At 38.8% G+C, this 25,674-nt stretch overlaps 1 protein-coding gene and 2 long non-coding RNA genes across 10 annotated transcripts; 2 read left to right on the forward strand and 1 right to left on the reverse strand.

Annotated features, from left to right (window-relative positions):
• Nucleotides 1-631: 631 nt before the first annotated feature.
• On the reverse strand, nucleotides 632-11,634 carry LOC139961691 (ankyrin repeat and SOCS box protein 13-like). 6 transcript variants are annotated; one of them, XM_071961094.1, is made up of 7 exons: nucleotides 11,480-11,634; nucleotides 6,225-6,284; nucleotides 5,847-6,040; nucleotides 5,190-5,340; nucleotides 3,957-4,091; nucleotides 2,569-2,760; nucleotides 632-1,757 (listed from the first exon to the last, which is right to left on the reverse strand). In XM_071961094.1, exons 2-7 carry the CDS (start codon nucleotides 6,262-6,264, stop codon nucleotides 1,615-1,617), a joined length of 855 nt encoding a protein of 284 aa, XP_071817195.1. In that variant the 5' UTR covers nucleotides 6,265-6,284; nucleotides 11,480-11,634; the 3' UTR covers nucleotides 632-1,614. The 6 variants fall into 6 exon arrangements, with proteins under 6 accessions (XP_071817195.1, XP_071817192.1, XP_071817193.1 ...); XM_071961091.1 differs by lacking the exon at nucleotides 11,480-11,634 and adding an exon at nucleotides 8,759-8,934; XM_071961092.1 differs by lacking the exon at nucleotides 11,480-11,634 and adding an exon at nucleotides 8,690-8,934.
• A 183-nt stretch (nucleotides 11,635-11,817) lies between these two features.
• LOC139961692 (uncharacterized) lies at nucleotides 11,818-25,272 on the forward strand. The gene is made up of 3 exons (XR_011790967.1): nucleotides 11,818-12,122; nucleotides 23,529-23,690; nucleotides 24,978-25,272. It is a non-coding gene; the product is annotated as an uncharacterized lncRNA (long non-coding RNA).
• On the forward strand, nucleotides 14,381-18,329 carry LOC139961799 (uncharacterized). 3 transcript variants are annotated; one of them, XR_011791019.1, is made up of 3 exons: nucleotides 14,381-15,487; nucleotides 16,299-16,513; nucleotides 17,993-18,329. It is a non-coding gene; the product is annotated as an uncharacterized lncRNA (long non-coding RNA). The 3 variants fall into 3 exon arrangements; XR_011791020.1 differs by having other exon boundaries at nucleotides 16,302-16,513; XR_011791021.1 differs by having other exon boundaries at nucleotides 14,381-14,825.
• Nucleotides 25,273-25,674: the final 402 nt, after the last annotated feature.

Genomic DNA, 25,674 nt, shown 5'->3' on the forward strand with positions numbered 1-25,674 from the left:
TATTTTATCATTATAAAGCATTGCGTGATTGCTTCGGCATGTACAATTTTTTCATTATTTCATGAAAGTCTTCATTAATACATAATGTAATACCAAACAAGGAAGCAAGCGAGGCTGATACACCAAGGTCCCAATCCATACTTACAACTGAGGAAGTGAAAGCACATCTCCCTGAGCTGGTTATCTCAGTACATGATATGTAAAAATAGAGAATCACTGGACTGACCGACTAGCTTAGTACACACCAAAGAGTTCATGACATATTTTACGGTCCTCTCTACCCATCCTACACGCACTCTCCTACTCCCCTATCCCTCGTCGCCACCCACGCCTTCTCCACTGGCCTCATCAATCTTCTTTACCTCCTCCTCTAACCTCCTTACCCCTCCCTTCTCTTCCACTGATCCCATCTAGTTTCCCATACCCCCCCCCCTTCCCAACCTCAGTCCAGGTTTTTAATGGTTCCTATATATTCATCAGAAATGGTCAATATTCCTGGCTCTGTTCGACTTCATGAACCACATGTATGAACAACTTTTATTACACCTCTAACGATCCCTTTCAACAATTTTGAGAGGAACTCTCGCAAAACAAGCAAGAAAAAAGAGAAAGTCTTGACACAGGCAATGAATCAATCAGCCAATCATTTCTTTTTAAATAAATTTGCATATGAATTTATTTACAAATATACTCTGTCCATGTTTTATAGTTTATTGCTAAACCACTTGCGTACTAAAGAAAAGTATAACATTTTCATAAACCTATTTCGATATGTATACGACCTACCACACATTGCACTGAAAGCAAACTTAATTTTGCTTCACAATATCTGTTTAGAACTGCAGAAAGTGGGTTGAAAACACAGCATTTGGGAATGTTTTAGCACCACTTGAAGGCCTGTGACAATGTGATATCTGCTTCTTATGACCCCCTCCCCCCCCCCCCCCGCCCCACTATTGTTATGTCTGATGAGGCAGTATTGTAGATACTTTTTAAGGAAGAAAATATACCATTAACAGTGGATGCAGAGTGCTAACTTGCAAATGTCTTAAGCATTGTTAAGACCTATTAATATTTCGATAATAAACATTCATATCATGCACGAAAATGGGCGACTCATATCTTCAGTTTCTGCCCAATTGTAGGTATACTGGCGATATAAATACTCAGTAGGTTTTGGTAAGATTGAAGAAAGAAGAAAAAAATAACAAAGCTGACATACGATGAGTACATTGCGTGTTGTTTGTTGTTTTTGTTCTTCAGGGGGGTGGTGGGGGTTTGGTGGGAGGATGAAGGTTGGTGGAGGGGGGGGGGTCAGTTGAGGAAATGGGTAGGAAAAGCGTTTGGTCTTTGCTTGTCTTGTCAGAAAATGTAAACAGTACCTTGCAACTTTCTTAAACAGAAAACCACCATTAAGACTGTTTCTATGGTAGAGTAACAATCAATTTTCATTGATTTCCACACAGAATAATCCTCACCCCGGAGAAGCTTTCATAAGCCTTCTTCTAAGTGCTGATCGATCAAATCGTATCAAGATGTTGACAAAACATGAAAGGTTGTACTCTATTCCGAACCCCCATAGTTAAGCACCATTTGTCCAGTCCTTGACCGGAGTCATGGTGCCCAGGGTCCTCTATACAACAGCCTATCTATAAGTGGTACCGGAAGTCCAACATTGACCAGGTCTCTGGTATTCCCTCGCTTCACATGCTTGTGTATTGTCATTCGGCAGGAATCTTGGAGACTTAAAACATCAGCTGTAACGACAAAAAAAATAAACAGAGTAGGGGATTTTTTATTTTGGCAGACGAAACCTTAAAATTTTTATTATCTTTTTTAATAGTATAAATTAACATATTTCTGTTGAAGGGCCAATGGGTGACTGCATCAGCGTGAATGTTTTGATTTCCTTGAAACAACTGAAAATTATACCTGATCAAACAATGTTTTATCTGTTAAGAAAGAAGCTGTTTGGTTTTGTTTATGTACTGTGAGAATTCCATATCTGTCCTTACAAAGGGTGACACTTCACGCAGAAGTTTAGTTTAGTAACCTTTAAATACATGACATATCACTGGAATGCTCCTTTAAGGCTACATTGATAATGACACCAGCTCCTCGAGGCTGTCTCTAATTTTGAAGTTTGATCTTTTGTGTTGTTTCTTCTTAAATTCTAAAAACTCAACAGAAACAATTAAGTTCTTTTATTAAACTTAATACACAAAAAAATTGCACCCTCGGATGACACCATTTACCATCGACAAAGTTTGTAATGCATTGTAGTTTATATGTTATTTGAGGCCAGAACAGTTTACACATTGACTTTTGTGTTTGAATCTGAGGAACTGACCCATTTGAAAAATGGCCTGTGTTTTAAGACTACATTAGTCCAGCAGCTTTTATCTGATGAATGTCAGCTGTATAGTTAAACACAGCCTGCATTGATGGCAGTGTCTTTCTGAACAGTCTACAACTTACCAAAATTTATTACGTGCCATAAATGGAAAGTAGCTATTTATAATTAAGTTAAAGACAATCATGCAAAGAAAAAATGACTGTATAGATTACTTTCATACTGCTTAAGCAGTTTATACATTTCTGTGTCGGAACTGATGAGGTCGATAGGTCTCCTGCCTCTGTTGTCTCGTTGATTCAGGTTGGCTCCGAATTCAATGAGTATTTTCACCAAGAGAAGACTGCCCGCAGCTGCGGCCAAGTGAAGTGGACTCTCGTGGAGTTTGGTAGCGTTCACATTAGCTCCTACGAAGAGACAAACGGTAGTGACAGGACCATTAACAAAATATATATATATAATTATATTTATATATTTACAGTGCAAGGTGACTTGTACAAATTTGTCAAGTTTTTTTCCTGCTAGAGATAAGGCAGTAGACTAGACTTGACTCAGGGCACTCACCGGCAAAGATTCGACTAACCCGCTTTACAATGAAGTGACTCTGTAACAAACTCTGCTTGGAAACTAGAGAAAAACTATTTGCAAATCATTCATAGAAAATGGAGACCTATTAGTAAAATTTTTTGAAAGCAAATTTAGAAAGAAATTGCAAGGAATGTAATGTGTAAACAGTGATCTTATAGTAAAAGCCAACTCGAACCAGATCGAGCCATCGAGTCTGAAGTTGGTGGTAATCATCTTTACTGAAGCTTACCACTGTTTTGAGGAATTGTTTCAGTAGCATTTTAATAATTAAAGAAAACTAAGAATATCATACCTAGTCAATAGTTTCTTGGTTTCATTTCAAGAAAGGAAGGAAAAGCCAAATATTTTCAAAGTTACCAATGTTTTCTCTCTTTGGAGTATATATATATATATATATATATATATATATATATATATATATATATATATATATATATATTTCGACCAAAATGGGATTAAACATGATAGAAACAGTTCTGTTACAACCACTTGTTTGCTGGGTGGTGACAGTCAGTCTACACTAGCAATCACACATTAATTTACATTCCACACAAACCCAGAAAGTTCTCTTAAAAGTTATGCTCACAGAGATTAGGCTTGAAGACATGCATATGAGTAACTTTTCAACAAACAAACTGATTGGTAAACCAATTTGGAGAGCACAACAAAGCTATTGGATACAAGGAGGTTGAAACATGTTGTCCACTCTGCAGGATTAGTGTAAGTCGTGCCTCCTATCCTCTATGCTCAAACTGAATTCTCCAGCCCTAACTTGGTGATTGATCCCTATATGAACCATATCTTTGATGGGGGTGCTACACCATTCTTTCAAATTATTTTAGCTAATGCATGCAAAATCTTTACTCCATATGAATTCTTTAAGTGGTGTCAGTTAATGTTGGCACTACAGTGGAAACTGCTGTAAGCTCCTACACCTCCGTATCCACCACCCCCACTTAAACCCCACCTCCCCCCACCCCCTTCCTCACCCCAAACTATATGCCTGTGTTCCTACCTGCTAGTACAAGTTGCAAAGCCGATGCAACATTTCCCTTGAAGCAGGCTGCATGCAATGGTGTCCCAAAATGGCCGTCAGAGGCCTCCAACTTGCAACCGGCATTTATCAGAGCTGTGACTGCTGCCCAGTGGTCTGTTAATAGAATAGAAATATATATCAAATATATATATGAAAACAAAATCGTATCACATTTGAGTTGAAGAGCTGAATTTGAAATATAGTTCCAGTTTTGCATTGTAGCTACTTTTGCAAGCGAACACTTCAAAATTTTGATAAGAACACTGGAGTTTTCTATTGATCCAAAACTTGTACAAATAAGCTTTTTTCAATTGTTTTTGTACATTATTCATTTTCACTTCAAATCCAAGCACATGGAAGCCAAGCATGTGCCATTTAATACACTACCATCCAGCATACAGTAGGTTTGAAATGAATCTCTCTACCATTTTCATACTCTCAATGTATCACTTTAAATGTAACTTGTTAATACATCTGCGATACTGTAGTTTTATCCCGGGTACAATTTTGCCGACCCAACTTTTCATAGATTGATGCAACCCCAGCGGAAAAGGTGGGCCTTTATAAGCATATCTTCTGTGTAAGCAAGAAACATTTGATACTATTATTATTATAATAATAATAATAATCATAATAATAATAATAATAATAATAATAATAATAATAATAATCATAATAATTATAATAATAATAATAATAATAATAATAATAATAACAACAATAATAATAGTAACAACAATAATAATAATAATAATAAAATAATAATCAGCAGTTATGTTTATGACGCTTAAGCGACCACATGTGGGAGAAACCCGCAAGGGCTTATGGATTACAACTTACACGTTGGGTGGCTTAAAATTTGACACTTGAACTCAAATTTGGAATCTTTTCAATATAGAAAGTCATTTCAGATGGGAAAACCGTAGATTGCTCTTGGATGAAAAACCCACCTTACTATGACCCGGCCAGGCATGGAACCCGGACCTCCCCATTTCTAAGCCTCATTGCAAGTTCAAATGCCACCGCCTGTATCCACTCGTCCACAGCACCGGTTAAAATATTGTTATTGTTGTTTCTTGAATACTATGTTGCATATATTACCTAATTTAGAGATATCACATTCCAAACATAGCCGACAGCTTATTCGTAAATATTTTTTCTTGACTATTAAAAAAGAGCTGTAATAAGGCAGAGTGACCATTTGGGGTATACCTCTTAGTGCTGCTTCATGGAGAGGAGTTGATCTGGCCATGGGGTCATTCACCAGGACACCACTGTCCAACAGAAGGTTAATGCAATCTAAACTGCCATTGCAAGCCGCATCGCCGAGCGGAGATGAACCATCAATATTTCTCACGTTCACCTAAAGGTAATCAAAGAAATGGACGATGAATTTTAATTGATCAATTTCCATTTCCAGATGCCTTTTTGTCAGGCATGCCAAATTTCTTGTCAGAGTACTGCATTAAGAATTTGCTGTCATTTATTACATTGAAAGACCACTGCAGAGACAATACTAAAATGTGATCTGTTGTAGATTTGTATTGAAAAAGTCACTGAAGCTGTCAGTCAAGATTGTACAGTCTGGTATAAAACAAACCCTTATTTTCCAAAAGATGAGAATTCCTTATTATCAGCAGCACATAAATTCAAAGTGGCTGGTCAACCTAGTCTACCCCCAGAAATAATTTATTTAAATGACTAACACTGAGAGGGTTTGAGGATTCGACAAGAACCACTTATGGCATTTTGAACAGAGTGACTTTGAATACTGCTGCACATAAAAGACCAACACTGAAGGGTTAACTCGTGGTTTTGGGGTTTAACGAGCACCACTTCCTTAAAACTAGAAGAGTAGTTTACTATTACCTCAGCTCCAGCCTGAATTAACATCTTAGCGCAGTAGAAATTTCCACGTGAACATGCTTCATGTAGAGGCGTTACACCATCAACCGTCCTGCTGTTGACATTTTTGCCAAGTTTGATGAGGCCATAAAGAGCATGCAGTTGGCCTTGGTAAGCAGCAAAATGGATGGGAGTCCGGTTTTGTCCCAAGAATGAATCTGCAAAGAGGAATGTTAGGAAAACAGGAGAGGTGTGACTTTGAACAGTGGTATTAGCTGACATCAGCAATTAGAATTTCATATTTATCACTATTTTAATATATAGCATTGTGCACAGGAAAACCATAGCTAATATTGTAGATAACAGAGTTACAACGAAAAAATATATATATCTATACTACACCATTGTATCCAGAACGGGCTGTGGTTAAAGATGTAGTCATTGTTCTTATTCAAGGCTTTCCTGTGTAAAAACAAGAAACATATATGGTATCTTCATATACTGAACAAACAACACATATTTTTGATATAATCATAACTTAGGTTCAATTTCATCCTTCCATCTATTTAATGAACTGAATTTCATTAACAAGTTATTTTGAAACATGACATACTGTTATGACAAAAAGCAGTATCAGTGACACGTAGAAAATAGATATATAACATGCAGGGAACGACTTGTCTGCTGAGTCCTGCATAGCAATATGCAAGATATGTACTACACATAAACCAGCCTCTTACACCAAAGGGGTAGTTAGTATGAAATGAATTTGTAAAAGTAAAAAATGTGATTCAAAATGTAAATTTAAAATTACTCCGGCTGGGCTTGTCAACGTTTGAAAAATGTTTCATATCACACCAGCAAAGAATGTGAGAGCTCTTAAGCCGAGAAGACACTTGGACTGATTGTATATTTCCATCACTGAATATATATATGTAACTATGTGGTATGGCTTAATACCAATACATGCAATCAGATTTCTTTGGACATTTCCACTTTTTTCTATCTAACATGATTGTCCGGCAGGATTAACAACATTTCAAAACAGATTGTTAATACAGTTGGGGGGGGGGGGCTTTCCCAGCAGTGATTTGGCCATCTAGTGACTGTCATTTGCCTTACACGAGGGCAAACTGTCAAATATTTAGTCCTCCAACTATTCTGATCTTTATGCGCAAACCTTGATATATATATATATTGTAATTTTCTCATGGATCTGAATTTGAGTCACCACATTTGACATCATGTAGGTACCCTTCAAACTCAGAGGGGGAGGGAGAAACATCAACAATAGACCTATGACAATTTGTCCTTCTTTCTTCAGATAAACTATATGGGAACCTTACATACTACAGAACATCTCTAACACTGCAGATGTATAGGCCTACACAAACTGAACTACAATAAGCGTACTAGCACACCAGTCAAATAGTGACAAATACCCTTTTATGAACTCTACCAGCATGCCTCTGCAGTCAGGCCTGTTTCATGTCAATTTAATATAAACAATTTCACGCTGCTCTATATCTAAGCAATAAGTGCAAATTGTACAAAAAAATACTACATGATGGCATCCAAATAATCAAATAAATGCAACTATTTCAGTAATAGATATTATGTGTGCAAAAGTCTGTATTACTGACACCTTGGCCTACAAGTAGTTGCCGTATTGAATATTTGGTGCATCGGAATAATTATTCTTTTCTATCCACACACTGCCCAAATATACGGAATTTACTACCACAAACATTGATATTCAGGCTATGTATTGTGGTACATGGTATTAACCTAGCGTCTCTCCTAACTGCACTGATAGAACACTGTAGTTGCCATTTTCTTAAAAAGTGAAATAGTTACCATGTTGTCAACCACAACTTTAACATACAAAGACTTAACGGAAGCAACCAAAATTGCCACAGTGAAAGAAGGAAATATCAAGTTTTTTTTAGATGTTTTTCGGGAATGATTCACTTGTTCCACTGAATTATATCATAAACTTCAACGTATGCATAAATTTATGAAAGTTTTTTACTTGCTGCAAGCAGTTTGATAACCAGACATTATAGAAATCTTTCTGTTTGTGGTGGAATTTGGTCAAACCAAGGATGATATCACATAACTGAAGGATAGAACTAAACCACTGAGTAAATCAGTGGGATCGTCATACTGCTATTCCATAAAGGAACATTATTGCCCTTACTGTTGCAAATTTACAGTATACTGTACCACCATACTAGGTCATCAGTAGTGGATTTTGCCGTTGCCAATGAAAAAGAAATACACTGACAATTTCCTGCCAGCAGACATTAAAAATGTAAACATGTGATGATTAAGTTTGATAACAATAGTCAGTCAAAGAAGTGGCAAGATTACCACACCTACTGTAACATTAAGCCCTAGGCCCCTAGTGTTAATAATATGTATTGCTTAATTATTATCAGTAAATATTATTTGGCTACTCTGCAAAGCCTGTACAGTTACTGATGTGTCTCGAAATTTAGGAAGATGTCAGCACGAGATTGATTTTGGCCAGTAGATTTTTTTTTCCGACTGGTTGTGTCAACATTGTGAAATGATAGCCCGTACATATATAACTGCCTAAAAGTATTTAACTACAGCCTAAGTTTACTGTCAGTCACGACAGTTGATGTATGTTACCACACTGTACTGTACTTGCAACGGTTACGGCACAAGTCAGGGCAGACATTTACTAGATTTTTTGTAGGTTGCAAAAAACTACAGCAATAACCTAGGTGTATATCTAGGCCTAACTTAGGCTAGGCCTAGGTCATAGACCTAGCCGTTAACGTAAGTAGTACTAGTAGTACTAGCCTAGCCGAGACCAACTAACTGGTTGAAACTGTCACCATTTTAATGTCCTCTAGGCCTAGCCTATTTTGGAAAGGTTGATTACTTCGATAACGTTTTTCTGTTACTTTAAAGAAGCAGGACAGTAGACTTCGTGAAAACTGAGTTGACCTTCACGAGTACGTTGGAACCCGGTATTTCGGATGAGACTTCGTCTTGTGTTATTGTTATTGTTGTTATGTAACAATTCAGTCCAGGGTCCACCCTTGATTGACCGATAACCAATGCAATAATAAGCTGGTTCAGCTATATGCTGCCAGCTAGTTGAAATCGTCTCGCAAGTGATGGATGTCGACACAGGACCCTAAACCTTGGAGTAGGAGTTGGTTCCTCGAAGGTACAGCTTTATTTTACCATTTTCACTACACTCGCACCCCTTAGCAATTGATAACAACGTTTGCCCAGACACTGGCAGTGCTTTCGCAGCCAGTTCTCTTTCTTGTAGCTATCGTAAACACAGAAATATATCCATGTTCAACTATGAAGTCAACTATGAAGGAGGGGGGGGGGGGGGCGACTATCATAAGTGGGCATTGGGGAGGCAATTCTTGCACCGTCTCAAGGCTTGGCGGCGCCACTGGTGAGAGATCATATAGTTTGTGCTGTTTACACGCGACCATATGATCTTAGCCAATTGAACTAATGCAACCACTATGAATGCATAACTGCTACAAATATAACAAAACGTCATACTATATATTTATTCGCTGGTTTCAGATTATTAGTGCTTTTTGTGACTATATAGCTATACTCTAAATACCGGCTACTGTCATGCTGAGTTTCCACTGCAGAAAATGCAGCCTTCCGTATATACGATGGTCATTGAAGTAGAGAATAAATTACAGAGATGGAACTCAACCCGGTAGTTACTAACCACAACAACCCTTACCGAAATCCCAGATCTGGGCCAGATATAAAAATCCAGATCTGGAATTTCAATCTGGGCCAGATCTGCTGCAGATCTGGAATTTATATCTGGCCAGATAAAAAAATTGGGCAGATATAACTTGATATAAAATAAAGTTTTATATGGCCCATATAAAATTTGATCTGGTTAAATTTTATTGCATCCATATCTGGGCCAGATAAAACTTTATCTGGTTGATATAAAGAAAATCCAGATAAACTTTTATATGGCCGATATAAAATTTGATCTGGCTAAATGTTATTGTATCCATATCTGGGCCAGATAAAACTTTATCTGGTTGATATAAAGAAAATCCAGATAAACTTTTATATGACCAATATAAAATAATATATCTGGCTAAAATGTCAATCAAATAGGAAATAAGTGGCCAAAACTGGACTAGCATTGATATTAACTTTCCAGCGTGATCAGTTATCTCTGTTCTGGTACGGAGACCCATACAGAGAGCAAGACACACACAAAATATAAACACAGCTGTGTTCCGACTCAACTGGATTGGAACAAAGTGGAAATATGTAATGTGCAAGCTCCTTGCTGTTACCTAATCCGACTGCTATGGTCATAAAATGAACGCTGTTCAAAAATAATACTTGAAGGTTGAGTTCTTTATTCTTCTGTTGTCCTGCAGATGTTGATACTAAATTGCGTTGTGCTATTCTTTTATTTAATATATTTGCTTTAATAAATAAGTTCCAGGAGGGCGATATATGTTCCATTCAGTATCGAAGTTCAGTCCCAAAATATATTCCTTGTTGCCATCCGTTCCAAAAACTTCTTCCTTACTTCGGACTGTTCAATTCACTATAGAAACCTTTGCCAATGTCCTGACATCAATAGGATATTATTTATGAATCTTCATCACCTTTTCTAAATGTACCAATCCTTTCTGTTAAACTTCCTTCTGCTCTTTACTCCTACCATGTGGACACTAGTGTACACATAGCTCCCTTTCCTATCTCACTCCTACAAAGTATCAAAACACATATGTCCATTGTTCAAAAGTGGTCTTCACACTTAATCAACCTCTGAGTCATCCTGTTTCAAGCTAAGACCCTGTGGTTGCCTAGCAACCCAGATAGAGATAGTTATTCCCCCTTTGACTTAGTGTATACACTGATGTAAGTGATTTACTATTGAAATATATATGCAAAGTGCAGTACCACAATATAGTGCAATGTAAATCTCTATGAAAATACACTATGTAAGAGCATACAGTCTTAAAGTTTTATCTGTCAATATAAAGTCAAGTATAACTGGATAAACATGATGTATATCCAGTTATACCTGACTTTATATTGACAGATAAAACTTTATATGCATATCTGGATTGACTCTATATCCAGTCATGTCTGGCTTTATATGGCCAGATAAAACTTTATCTGCATATCTGGATTGGCTCTATATCCAGTTATATCTGGCTTTATATGGCCAGATAAAACTTTATCTGCATATCTGGATTGACTCTATATCCAGTTATATCTGGCTTTATATGGCCAGATAAAACTTTATCTGCATATCTGGATTGTCTCTATATCCAGTTATATCTGGCTTTATATGGCCAGATAAAACTTTATCTGCATATCTGGATTGACTCTATATCCAGTTATATCTGGCTTTATATGGCCAGATAAAACTTTATCTGCATATCTGGATTGACTCTATATCCAGTTATATCTGGCTTTATATGGCCAGATAAAACTTGATCTGGCCAGATTAAACCAGATATAAAGCCAGATCTGGCATTTCGGTAAGAACAACCTACAGGATGTGTCCAATAAAAACATATGTTCTATTTGAATGCGAAATAAATAAGTGTAAAGCATTGAAATGAAGGTATTTGTAGTTAAAAAAACACACTTACTATATAAACGAGTTTGCAGGCGGAAAAACTCTCTGGTTTGACCTACGGATCGGTTTGACACGGAAGCAGACTTCGATAAGTTGGCGATATGGCTTTCTAACGACTGTCACATTTATTTCCAGACAACATATTCCAGATATTGGGGACGACAGGATTTGAAATAAAATATAGAGAAAACGTGAAGTAATTGATTTGCTTTTATATTCGCCACGTAGGCAATTCATAACTTCCGCCATGCATAATAACATTACAGTTTATATCATAACAAAACAAAGACCGTTAAAAACGCCAGGATATCACTCTGAAAATGGTGTTTTATACCATTCGGCCCAGCTTAAATCTGATATGTTTTATTCTCACTGTTGTAGCTAAAGCCAAAGGAATTCATTTATGGAGGAGGCTATCGCAATTAACCGGGATTCCGAGGAAAGGAATGCCTACATGGCACCATGTAGCTTTGCATTGTCTGGGTCCGAAAAATATAAAAGAGATATCTAACACCTTTCCATCTGACCGGAAGTCTTGGATTCAGCTGCAGTGTTGTAAAGGCCTATTCAATGAAAGGAATCCCTGAAACACCAGTTTGACGGTGAATGAGTGCTTATCCAACATGGAGGGGAATCAAGTGGACAGTATTTACGGAGTTGGTGTATGGTTTTGTCAAACCGAGTTTTTGCGTTCTTTAGTAATTCTTGTAACATGTTTCCTCCTACGTTTAATAAAATATTGTGATGAGAATTCTTTCGCTCATATTCGATATTGCGTACATTCAATGCGATATGCAGGTTAACAACTCTATTGCTTCTTCTGTTGCACGTTACTACATTTTCGGGTAATTTAATGGCTGGTAAAATATTTTTTCCTTCTTTTCTCAAAATATATGCTTATATACAACTCTTACTGACAACCATTCTATAGTTTCTAAAATAAACTAGGAGATGTGTGTTGTTTCTCTGCGTAAACTGTTCAGCTTGCTACAAACGACTACATTTAGCCACACGTGTAACAAAAATCATCACATGCCAATTATTGTAACTGTATGTGATAATGCTATACAGATTTACTAAGAATGTGTAGTATATATCCCTTTCCAATTAGGCACTCGTGATACACATTTGACGTTATATCGTCATGATCATACGGTTACAGTCTCGATGTAAGAGCTGAGGGATCAGTTTTCGTGCCCAGGCCATATATTGGGTGACTTTTCTTAAAAGTACATTAAACTATAACACGAGCCACAAATTTTCATGTTTTCATATACACTAAATGTATGAAAGACGAAATTGGTCAATAAAAGAGGTGAACCCCCCCCCCTTCAAATATTATTATCATTATCGTTTCGTTATCTTTATCTTTATCGATTAATTATGCGCTTTAATAAAATGTCACACTTATCGCTTGAATAAGTTATCAGGTTTTGCAAGTATGCATCAATAACCAATTGATTTGAATAAGAAGGGGTTTTGGCCAGGCGCGGCGGAACGGAAAAATTATTGGGGGGGGGCTAATGTGTGGAGACTATCTAAGCGGAGCGGCACCATCGGTTGGCGCGGAGCGTACAAGAAAATTTTGGGTTTTTTCAAACCCCCAGATGGCCGGAAACGGCACTTCCCGAGTGTTTTATGCTGCGAATACCTAGCCCTAAAATATGGGTCTCAAGCCTGCAATTTCTCAGATTGCACGTAAAAGTCTGTAAAAACATTGTAATTTGTATATTCGATGGTGTTTTAAGAGAGTAGCTATTACTCGTAGTGTATTCGCAAAGACGTTTTTGAGTGTAGTAAGGGCAGTGGCGGAGTTAGGGGTACTGGTCAGGGGGGGGGGGGCAAGAATGGTCTGTAGGGGCGCTTTCGACACTATCAGAGCCTTATATAGAGAGAGTTGCGACAACTGAAATTTGGGCGCCATTTTGGGGCCAAATGGGCAACATACAGTATGTGTGGGAATGGACGTTCAGGTGGATAGGGGAATTTTTCGATGGCATTGTAGAAGTGTGAGCGGGATTCTGGGTTTTATTTTTGGCCTGATAATGTTGTGGTGCTTTTGGGCGCCGAGGCTGTGTAAGTAGGGCGTCGAGTGTTGAACGGGAGGGGGGGGGGGGAGGGATTGGCTGCGCTCAAGTTCAAGGGGATGAGGTTGGCACATTTGGAAGTCCAAATTCAACAGTTGATATTCTGGTACGGTAAAATTGTATTATGACTGGTTATATATCATATTGTAACACATATTGCACAGTTGCGGAATAATGTACATTCTTCCATTGTTGCCATGGTAACCAAACAAAGCCTGTGATTGGTCAAAATTGGGATTAACTGTAACTTGAGCTAGCAATGGCTGATGAAGTTGATATTTGGACATGTGACTGGAACTGACATGTTGCACAGAATCATGAAGCTAGGTCTTTGAAAATTGGTTGCTATGGTAACTAAATGGACCAATCACATCAGGTTTGGGGCGATTACATCTGAATGTAATCGATTACGATTACTTGAGAATGTATGATTACGATTACGATTACAGCCTAAAGTTGAAGTAATCGATTACGATTACATTGTAATGTAATCGTGATTACAATCATGATTACATTGTGGTTACTTGCACAATCCTCTGCATATCTGTTTAATATAACTCTCTGCCGGGAAATAGGGCAATGAAATAGGGCAAGGGAAGGGCATTTACAGTATATACGGACAAAATTGTGGAAGTATATCTAGAATTCCTACCAGGCATTACACATTTATGCCTTAACACGTTTAAGATGTGTAACCCATAAGTCCAGTAAAAAATACAATTTAAACAGACAAAGAGTAAACAGACAAATACTAAAGTAAAACAAATGAAGATTTTCATGCAACACTTTATTTCAAATGTATGAAATACGAATAATAAATTGCAGCTGACACACTGAAAAAATAAACTAGTCAATATTGCCACGGACTAACGTTAAATTAGTCTGTAACGTTAGCCAATGCACACGGACTACCAAAAATCTTCGTTTCATCGCTGCTTCTTAGTCAGTTTACACTGACTAAGGAAAATATAATCGCAGCTTAGTTGGTGGCGACGGACTAAGGTATTTTAACCCATGGACTAAGACCGATACGGACACCCCAAGTTACGCCATAATCGTAGCTTGGTCGGTGTCGACGGACTAATGTATGACGGACCACTTCGATTCAATTCAATTTGGAAACCGAGAGGCAACGGCAGCTTGCTGGACTTGGCATAGTTTCATACGATCACTCTAAGCAACTTTCAACCGTAAATCACCCAAGAAGGTCTTTAGAAGAATGGAGGTATTAACTGCCATCGTCGGCCTACCTGTTATTTCTTTAACTTGAAGGTAAAATTAAAGTTAATTGTTAGGCCACTGGCACTAGTACTGTATTATGGTTAGTGTAACGCTACCGTTGTAACGCTACTGTTGTCACGCTGGCGTTTCGCAATACACAAGTGCAATGACAGTGAGTAGCCTATAGGCTTCTATTGGGTACTGCAGTGCATTCTCAACACTAAAGTGTGCATTCTAAACACCAATTAACAATGTGTTATGTGTGTATTGGGCTAGATTGAACAGTGGCACATAATCTTCTAATTTATTCCCAAACAAATGCTGGAACTATAAGTCTCAATAGTTTATTTGAAGTCTACACTCATTTGGTAAAATTTCCTGTAATTTCCCATGTGAATCTAAATGGGTAGGCTTTGTGATATTGAATAAGCAAGGCTAGACCTTCAAACGTACAGTCACAGTAGGCTGAACAAATTATGTTGGCTAGTCAACGGTATTATATGTTGCGAGCAGTCAGGATGCACGCTTCAGTTCTATTTAACCTTCTCATTTATCATTTTTTAGTATTTAATTTCCGGTCACACTCAGGAAACAATTGCGACATTCCTTCACGGTCGACTTGTTTACTGTATGAAGTATTAACCGTTTTTTCTCAGGAAAGCTTGATAGTCTGAAGTTATTATAACATGTGCTTTTAGTATACTGCCAAAAGAGTAAGTTGTTGTATTTGTATTGATATTTTATGTAGAAGTAACGGAAAATTTAGTATGTTTAGTTTGGTCTAATTGCACGTTTTTTTTCTTCTGTCCAATGTAGTGCAGGGTTCACTTGCGCGAATTCAAATTATTCTGTTTATGTATATGTATATGCATCGATTCATAGATTATGATGTTTTTTTGACATTTATTTTCAATTTTTTAATTCAAGCATATCTGTTTAGTAGCAAAGTTTAAAGGTTAAGATTAATTAGTTTTCTCTTTTTGATCCTAGATTGAATGAAACTCATTGACGTAAATAATTGATCAGATCATACAGTTTAACGCAGTTCCTAAAACTCTGGGTATTCTCTAGTCTTCGCCGGTCCATTATATACTTTAGTACTACTAGTAAGACTAAATCAAGACGACCGAAAGACAAACTTAGTGTAACAAAGTACTGATTCTCCTCTAGCCTAGGTCTAAACAGGCTTGTTATGTGAGCAAGCAAAATAACAACTAAAAACGATTATGCCTATAAATAAGTTGGCTCAGTGCATTTCTGTTTCTAAAATTTTATATTATTAAAGATCATAAAACAAACAAAGATTTAGCCCATGTTTTATTATCTCTGTATTCTGGGCATTTGATTCTGGTTGCAATGGTGATGACACTCTCTTTCAAATTTTCAGCTTTATACAGTCTGCTTCAAACTTTGGGATTGTTTTTTGAGACTATAGTGGAAGCAAATCTCACATAACTTTGTGGTGACAACTTTTTTTTTGTTCTTTTTCAAATGATGAATACTTTGCTGTTTTTTTTTTTCCAGCAGGAATTGAAAAGCCAAATATCTAAGTCAAGGGTGAGGTTTCCTGTGATGTACGACACCAGTGTGGAGGCAACAACAGAAGAGGAGAACTGTGTTATATATGGCTTAAAGACATGTTTTAAGATGATATATTGGTACCCTTCGCAGAACAAAAGAGTTTATCCAAGAGTCCAAAAAGCAAAGGAACAAGTACCATAGAGAAAAAAGATGGAAGAGTGAGTTTAATTATTGTACCCAACTGTTTAATGATATTAAAGATACTTTTCATAACCTGTTTTAAAAAAAAAAACAGTCTAGTATATCATTTACGTGCAAGCTTCATAAGTTTGGTCAAATTTTCACTGATCTGTAGAGCGGGAGTCCAGAGGGTTTGGTTAGCTGGGAAGGTAACCAATTGCCTGGTACATCACAATGTTCACAATGCATTCCTGTATATGAAACCTGATGACTGGCAAACCGACTGTGGTGGATGTGGCTGGGAGAGCAATTTAAAGTCACCTACCCTGTAATAGCTAACCTAGATCAGCTTTCATGGTAACCACATCAAAGTAAGAACAATGTGTCATGTATGGCCCCAAGAGCAACAAATGGCCATCGCCAGTAATTATTGGTGGTGGGGTACCCCTGCCAGTGATCAACAATTGACCCCTCACGGCTGACCTAGGTCAGCTCATGAGGTAACCACTTGAAACCTACTGGAAAATGTTGGTTAGGACTTCAGATAAAAGGGATGGGCATTGCCAGTAATTTTTATTGGTGGGGTACCCCTGCCAGTAGACCCCCAATATGCCCATCCCCTCATTGACCTAGGTGAGCTCATGATTTGACCAGTTGAAACCTACAGGAAAATGATAGGTATCACTTCATATGTAAGGATGGGCATTTCCAGTATTTTATTTTGGTGGGCCACCACTGCCAGAGTTCGCCCATCCCTTACATATAGAATCCTGTCAATCATTTTACAGTAGTTTTCAACTGAGCTCATCTAGGTCAATGGGAGATGGGCATTTTGGGGGTCTACTGGCAGGGGTACCCCACTAATAAAAATTACTGGCAATGCCCATCAGTTGTATCTGAAGTCCTAACCAACATTTTCCAGTAGGTTTCAAGTGGTTACCTCATGAGCTGACCTAGGTCAGCCTTGAGGGGTCAATTATAGATCACTGGCAGGGGTACCCCACCACCAATAATTACTGGCAATGGCCATTTGTTGCTCTTGGGGCCATACCTGACACATTGTACTTACTTTGATGTGTTACCATGAAAACTGATCTAGGTTAGCTATCAGGTGACTTTAAAATTTCTCTCCCAGCCACACTCACCACAGTCGGTTGCCAGTCGTCTGGTTTCATATACAGTACAGGAATGCACTGTGAACATTGTGATGTACAAGGCAATTGGTTACCTTCCCAGCTAACCAAACCCGCTGGGCTCCCGGTCTATTGGGCTCATTATTAACATGATTAACATAATTATTAAGCTTTGAAAAATAACTTGGTGTTATGCTGTTCAAAGCTAATAATTATTTGGTAAAGCTGTTATTCCTGGCTTATAATTTGAGGGACCTAGATTTAAATGTATACCTCCCAATATGTTATAAAATTTTAATGTAAATGTATGTTTATGATAATGTGAGTTATCATGTGCTATATCTGTATCTGCGCTTACACGTATATCATATTTTCTGTTCACAGGTCAATAATGGTGCAGATTTGGGCTTCCTGAAGACAAGTGGGAGGCCATTTGTAGTTAAGAGAAACACTCTTTGTTCGTGAAGACTTAACTGGTGTCGATTTGGGGTACCACTTTAAAACGAAAGTCATGAGGAACCCTTGCCCAAGATTCAACTTTGCATTATTGTGCAGTGCTATACTTTTGCGATTCATGTTTGATCCATGAACTTGTCTTAACTTTGTTGGAATAAAATCATATTTTCAGATTTTTGTTTACAGTGATTTCTTCTCTATCTGTTGAAAGTCAGCCTTTGCAGACATCAGAAGTTTTATCAGAAATAAATACTGCCAACGTACACATTATTTGTGTTTCTTCTGCTCTCTTTTCTTTCAGTGATGCTAGTCAGTGAAACTAGTCGGGTTTAATTCTTTCAGTGATTCTAGTCAGTGCAACTAGTCAGTCGATACCGACTAAGAAAGGTTAGTCGGGAGAGGCACCATCCTGACTAATGTAAAACCTGCTATAAACTAGTCGGTGGCTCATATAAATTAGTCGGTAAAGACCGACTAATGTCACCAATTAATGTAACTGACTAATATACATTTACCGACTAAGAAATTGTTGATCGACTAAGCTGACGGACTAAGATGACCTACTAAGAAATCCAACTGACTAAGGAATAAATTAGTCGGTATAGCAAGTGACTAAGGCTATGTTAGTCGGGAGAGGCACCAGATGGACTAACGTTATGTTAGTCGGTGAACCAATTTAAGTTTTCAGTGCAGGACTTTACCACCATAATATGATCCAAACTGGGTGCTGTAAGGAATTTACACTAATCTGGAACTCACATCGCAAATATATGGTATATGTGAGTAGGATATTTCAGCGTTATGAGAACTAAGCTGCTGCTGGAATTTGAAAAGATCTACTTCAGAATATTTTTGTATGAGAGTCAGGCTTTTATCTACGAATTTTATGTCTAATAACTTGAAAAAGCTGCATCTATATACTATAGGATCCAAAAAGTCAGAAATTCTTCAAAATACCAATTGAGCCTCTATTACTAGGCATGGGCTTCTATTATTAATGGATAAGGTAATCGTGACCAGACAACACCCCCCGGACAACCCCTCCCCCAACAGAAGCATAAATATGTTGTCAGAAGTCGAAAATTAGAGAAGTTTTCTTTTGGGGGGGATTGCTGAGGGGGGGGTGAGTTGCCCGCCAACCATGGTAAAATGCTAGGCCTAGGCTCAGTCAAATTGAATTTCCTGGGTTATGTCCTCTTTTGCTTGGAACTGCCCGGTTGTAAGAATGTGAATTAGGATCTGTATACCGTACCTATGTATGACATGGACAAACATGATTCCTGAGCCTAATTTGGCCTATGGTTTTCAGTTGACTCTGTTAATTTTACCTGCTACCCTCTAACAGGACACAATGTTCTAGGAAATATTTTTACCTAGCCTACAGTGATATTTTAGTAACCTAATTTTTCAATATTATTTCATAAAAGATAGTGGAGTTCTGGACCAGTTCAATTCAAATCATCAAGTGCAAAGCAGAATGATTAATCATTTCAATGGTCTGCCAGATCGCCACCCAAATTTTCATAAATAGTAATCCGAACAAGCTCATGACTCAATGGAGCCAAGCAGTTTTTCATTAGGGGGCTAGGCTAGCCCTTGGTGATTTGTATTGCACACTGTGCTTCGTAGATCCCCGATTTGTCTTGCCACGCTGGAGCCTTCAATTTAAGGAATATACCCACTAAACTTTGCAGAGATATTTTTATGCACCTTATAACAGATCTCATCCCAACATCGCAACTTTCTTGATCAGAACTTGTTAAAAATAGACCATTTTCATGCCTGAAATTTATGCTGTTTTCTGTGATGTTAACTATGCGTGTATGTACACTGCACAGTGCACCATACATAGCTGTAAGGACTGTGTGGTGTAACCCACAGTCCTGGTTATCAGGGATGTAAGTGCAGCCAAAAAAAACCCGGAAAACTATTCGGAGAAACCGGGGAAATGTCGTCCTAACGCATCCTACTCCTAGCTCTGAATACTTACGCACTATCGTCATGTTAGGCTAGCTCAAAAGTATATTAGCGCTCTAACACATCATACCCCTAGTTCTGACTACTTACACACTATCGTTATGTTAGGCTAGCTCCAAGTAACGAATACGTCGCAGCGAATTCCGGAATAAAAAACAGTCTCACATTTGAAAGCGATCACGAATATCGACTCTCATATGCGTATCCCGTAGATTTACCCGCTCACAAATATCACAAGCGTTATTTCCGAAACTTATGTCGAGCACCAGCAGTTACGAATCAACGTGAATTAGGCAAGGTTTTTCAACGACAGAAATGAGCTATGGCGATTTGAAGTTCGCACGTACGCAACGATGTTCACATGGCACACACAATGTTGTACAGTGCAATGCGATGTGTAACAGGAAATGGTATTTTGGTTGATCGATGAGTGAAAATTGAAGTTAGCTTGCTGCAACGGGCCAGGCATTTTTGCCGCGTTGTGTATTTGATATTTGTACAATTTTGTGGAACTTTATTGGAATTAAAAAAAAAAACGGATTTCCGTAAAAATACGGAAGACTTACATCCCTGTGGTTATGGACTAGGCTAGGCCTAGTGTTACGAATCTTAGTTCATTGTACTAGGCCTAGGTGAAGTACTCACATCACAAAGTTTGTGATTGGAGTTCGCCTTCCAGTGAAGCCTGTTTACTTTTGCCTCCCATGTTTTCCTCCTATCTAGGTTTGTTGGGAATCTGAAAAGTTTTGAACCGTTTTCGGGACGATTTGAACAGCCCCACGCTGAACAGCCAGGCATTTTGTGATGGCAGCGCATATGCTGACTGCTCGAACGTACGTTGTTGCAGAATTAGTTGGCCCCAAAATGGTGCCATGAGGTCACGTGATCGAAAATTCCGGGACCCGAGTTGTCGCAACTCTCTCTATATAAGGCTCTGGACACTATCTAAGCGGAGCGCCACCACAGGTTGGCGCGGAGCGTACAGAAAGTTTTTGAGTAAAGTTACTCCCTAGATTGCAGGAAATGACCCTTTCCGGGCCTTGCTTATTTGCAGATAAACGGAGAATAAATAGGTGTCGTCGCCATTTTGTCGGAAAATTACACCAACAGAATATGACAAATGTCAATAGGTATATGAGAGCGCAATAAAATAGTCAATAATCGCGAACAAGTTAAAAGTAGTGAAAAGCTGAAAAGGGCGCCAGCAGTCCATTTGAGTCCGTCAGGAGGGGGGGGGGGGATCCGCCCCCTGACTGTATATATGGACGCTCCGCCACTAAGTAAGGGGATGTTGGAGAACTGGCTGAAATGAGGCAAGTCATTGGCCTAAGACGAAGTTGTGTTACGCTTACCGGTACTCACACTCACTGCTTCCACTTTTCACGGGGCATGAAGACGCGGTTGGGTGACAATGTGGTCTATAGCCAGGGGACGGGCCGAGGGACCAGGGTCCCCCAGCAATTACTAAAATTATTACACCTATATAGTATACGTGTACATCGGACAGATCGACAAGTATGCATTGAAAAATGGGCAGATGCACGTTTCGGAGCCTTGGTAAATATTGGGGGGGCTTATCATGCATTTGCCCCCTCAACTTTTTCATTGGGGGGGCTGAGCCCCCCCAAGCCCCCCCGGTTCCGCCGCCACTGGTTTTGGCTCAGAGGTCGTTGAAGTCGACTCCCTTGTAAGGTGGTTCCCCCCCCCCACGCCCCAGTCCCCCTAAAGTAGACGTAGAATGTTGTATTCTGAGGCATGTTAATGATATAACTTAGGTATTTCGATGCGATGATTAGAAAGATACGAAGTTTGTTTAAAGCCGAAATATGTTCCTTTTTCATGCAATGCAATTCAAAAGGCAAACTATACACAAACAATTAATCCTGACGATGACTTTGGAGCTGAATCACCATTCTCGTTTAAGGTGATCAGCAGTGTGTGAAACACTGAATGTAGTGCTACCAGGGCAAGGGCGGCGGAACCGGCGGCGGGGGGCACAGGGGGCACGTGCCCCCACTTTTCCTCAGGTTAAAAATGTGCGCTTTTTCTACATAAAAATTGTACTCTTGATCACCTTATTAGGTCAGCGATATTTCAGTAAGAGATCTAATCCTAATTTAGAACTATTAATGAAGTTCTGTGGGTCAAACTCAAAGCTATTTCGAATGGAAAATAATTGTTAGTATCTCTCCTGTCTGACCACAATGACATTCGCCTGACATTTCCGAATGTTCTCCGCCTAATACACATATACCTACTGGCACCAATGAGCGCAGCCTCCGGAGAGAGATCCTTCTCCGTACAACGCCGGATAAAGACATGCTTGCGGAGCACAATTGGTGAAAAACGGTCTAATAATATGCTAATGATATCATATCCATAAAGCAAGAACGGACGGATTAGTTATACGGAACATCGCTAAAGAGTTTACAAAGCGAAACCCACGTCGAATGAAATATTTCGGGAAGTTTTAAATGTTTACTACCACAAGGCTTCTAACCAGTGGCGGAGCGTCCATACAGTCAGGGGGGCGGATGCCCCCCCCCCTGACGGACTCAAATGGACTGCTGGCGCCCTTTTCAGCTTTTTACCACTTTTTACTTATTCGCGATTATTGACTTCTATATTGCGCTCTCATCTACCTATTGACATTTTTCACGTTTTGTTGGTGTAATTTTCTGACAAAATGGCGATGACACCTATTTATTCTTCGTTTATCTGCAAATTAGCAAGACCCGAGTATCTTTACTCAAAAGATTTCTGTACGCCCGCGCCAACCTGTGGTGGCGCTCCGCTTAGATAGTGTCGAAAGTGCCCCTACAGACCATTCTCGACCCCCTGATCAATACCCCTAGCTCCGCCACTGCTTCTAACATTCTGGTGAGTGCCTTTATGCATATTCAATTTCCCCAAAAAACCTAATGCATTTCCAAAAATGCATTGCTATATTATTTTGTGACTTTGTAATAAACATAAGCCATTTATAGCCTACTTTGAATAATGAGTATAGTTTTAATATCGCATCCTTTTGTATTTTGCCATATTTCATTTGCTTTCATGCATGTATCGATCCGTGTACAGGGACTTGGACTTTATAATGATTAGGTATTAAGGTTTTCAAACTGAACCGTTGTAAATCTGCATAATGTCTTTGTTATGACAGATGGGGTAAGGTGCATTAGAATTGGTAACTTACAATGAGTCACTGTCTCTGAGTTCTGATGGCTTCATCAGATTTGAAAGTGGCGGAAGCAAGAGTGTCTTTTTAAATGCTCAGTTTAAGAATATCTCTGTGTTATTACTCCAGAATTATACTCTTTTAAGGTGCGATACGTTTCGTAAGATGTTTTAATATGATTGCGTTGTTGTAAAGTATATTGTCTGTGCATAAAACTACCAGCTGCTCTCATGCAAAGTGAAAGGGAACTAAAACAAGAAAGACTGCTCGATGGAATGTGACCATTTCCTTCTGTTTGGTTTGCTGTAGCTTCTGCCGAGCGTGCCAACACCATTCGAAAGTTCCTGATTGGTGAGCACAAGCTCCTCGTCGTAACCAACGTGGTTGAACAAGGTATGGATGTACCAGAGTGCAAGTTGGTAATCAGACTCAACTATATTCCTAGTGATACGGGCCACATACAGGTCAAAGGTCAGCAATTGTTTTGTTTTTTGTCTTTTTTATTTTACTCCCTGAACGGCTCATTTTGAGGATTACTTACTGGACATTATCAAGCCAGCATATCTTAAGCAATTAATCAGTAGTAATTTCTTTGGGGCTTTATTTGATAAGGTTTGTTTGTGATTGTCATTTACTTTCATTTTTTTTTATACTGTAGTATCTCAAAATGTATGTCACTGCTAGTTTTTTAGATTTTCTTGACTTTTCTTTGAGAGTGAATTGTCACATCATGCATTTTAGCAATTTGATGGCACCTGAACAGTTCCAGAGGAAGCATTCTATAAAAGTCTTCATCTTTTCATTATCTTCAATTGTCTATGTCTCGTTGTGCACACAATTAAGTCAAGAGACATGTAAGTTATACACATATTCCTTGTTTCAGAAATATAAAAGCAGGGGCAGATACATGGGAGGAGCCCCCCCCCCCACCCCTCCCTATTGTTTGGCAGCTGGTTGTGAAGGGAAAGTTTTGTAAATAAATTGGAGGTTAAATTGTAAAATAAGAAATTTAAAGAAATCAGAACAAAATTTACAAAACTGACAATGCAAATTATACATACAGGTTATCTCTCTGGGTGCCGTTTAGAGCCACATATATCTAGTTTAAAGCCTTTTGGCTTCCCATGCAGACGCCACTTCTTTCCCAGTGAACGAGAACTACTGAAGGCTCTTCAAAGCTCCCTGACTCTACGCTTCCTACTGGAAACACACGTGTTTCCAATAGGAAGCGTAGTTTCCAATAGGAAGCGGGAGGTTGTTTTGTGTGTGAGGCGTATTCACAAATGGCTCCGGAATACGAAGAACGTTGTTTAATTTTTGGCAAAATATCGCACAATTTCGCATCAGAGTACCCATAATTAACCAAATGAAATTTTTGTGGGATATCTTGAGAAATTCTGTACAATTGTCCCATGGGTGGTTACCATTTCAGGGCCTGAAATATGACAAGATCTTGTTAATTTTGTTTATTACTAAACAAAATTTTCAAGAGGGTTGTAGATGTGGGATATCCTGGAATCGACTTAACTGCCGTGGATTCAGGATTATTTACAAATGAATGGACCTGAAGTTGTTTCAATTATTCTACCAGTTAACTAACAGTATTCTCCTCTTCCCCCTCCCCCCTCCCCCTTCACCAATCTCCCCCTCTCTTTGTCTCATGGACTCAATATTGTCAGATCAATTTTTGTTGTTGTAGCATCCTTTAACAAGATTTTGCAAAATCTATTACAAAATCCTTCATATATCTGTTTTCAGGTAGAAACAGAGCCAAGGGTGAGAAGAGCTACTTAGTGGCATCTTCAGGCCATGGCAACTTCAAGAATCGAGAGCTCAGCAACAGGAACAGAGAGAATATGATGAAGAAATTGCTGGACAAATTGAAAACCATTCCAAAGAAGGAATTTGTATCAGAGTCCAAAAGATCCAGAAGAAGAACTACCTAACGAAGAAAAGGGAGGACCAGAGAAAAGAGAGGATGAAGGATTTGGAGGCAGACGACGCCGCCGAGTTCCATCTCTTCATCAACTGCAAAGTGTTAGCCTTCCGATCGGCAGACGTACTCTGCCTCCGGGCGTACCACACGGTGCAGACGGAGAACTTCATGAAGAAGAAGATAGAGCTGGCCTCGGGGCTGACGTCGAGCGAAGCCGAAAAGGAACCGCATGACGATAAGGTGGTGGGTATCGTCCGTTGCAAAAAATGCAAAAATAGATGGGGCAGCTGGGTGAAGTTTGAAAGCTGGACTTTCCCATCCATCCAGATTTATAACTTCGAAACGAGGAATATGGACATTAACGAAGCCGAGGTCTATCAAAAATGGCAGGTTGTCCCTTTCAAGGTGACAGAAGTCGATGACCTTGATAAGAGTAATAACTAGAACCAGGCTATGTCCAAAGTTTAACTCTTTCTCGGGTGAAGGGACTATTCTGTGACAGTGTGGTTTACATTTACA

This window comes from Apostichopus japonicus, chromosome 20, assembly GCF_037975245.1.
Source record: "Apostichopus japonicus isolate 1M-3 chromosome 20, ASM3797524v1, whole genome shotgun sequence".
NCBI lineage: Eukaryota > Metazoa > Echinodermata > Holothuroidea > Aspidochirotida > Stichopodidae > Apostichopus > Apostichopus japonicus.

What these genes read in the sequence shown, in the direction of transcription:
- LOC139961691 (XM_071961094.1), bottom strand. Translation starts at nt 6,264, where the DNA reads ATGACTACATCTTTAACCACAGCCCGTTCTGGATACAATG. An exon ending in TAATTCAGGCTGGAGCTGAG is followed by an intron (nt 5,341 to 5,846) that starts GTAATAGTAAAC and finishes GATTACCTTTAG; the next exon opens with GTGAACGTGAGAAATATTGA. An exon ending in ACTGCTTAAGCAGTATGAAA is followed by an intron (nt 1,758 to 2,568) that starts GTAATCTATACA and finishes TTGTCGTTACAG; the next exon opens with CTGATGTTTTAAGTCTCCAA.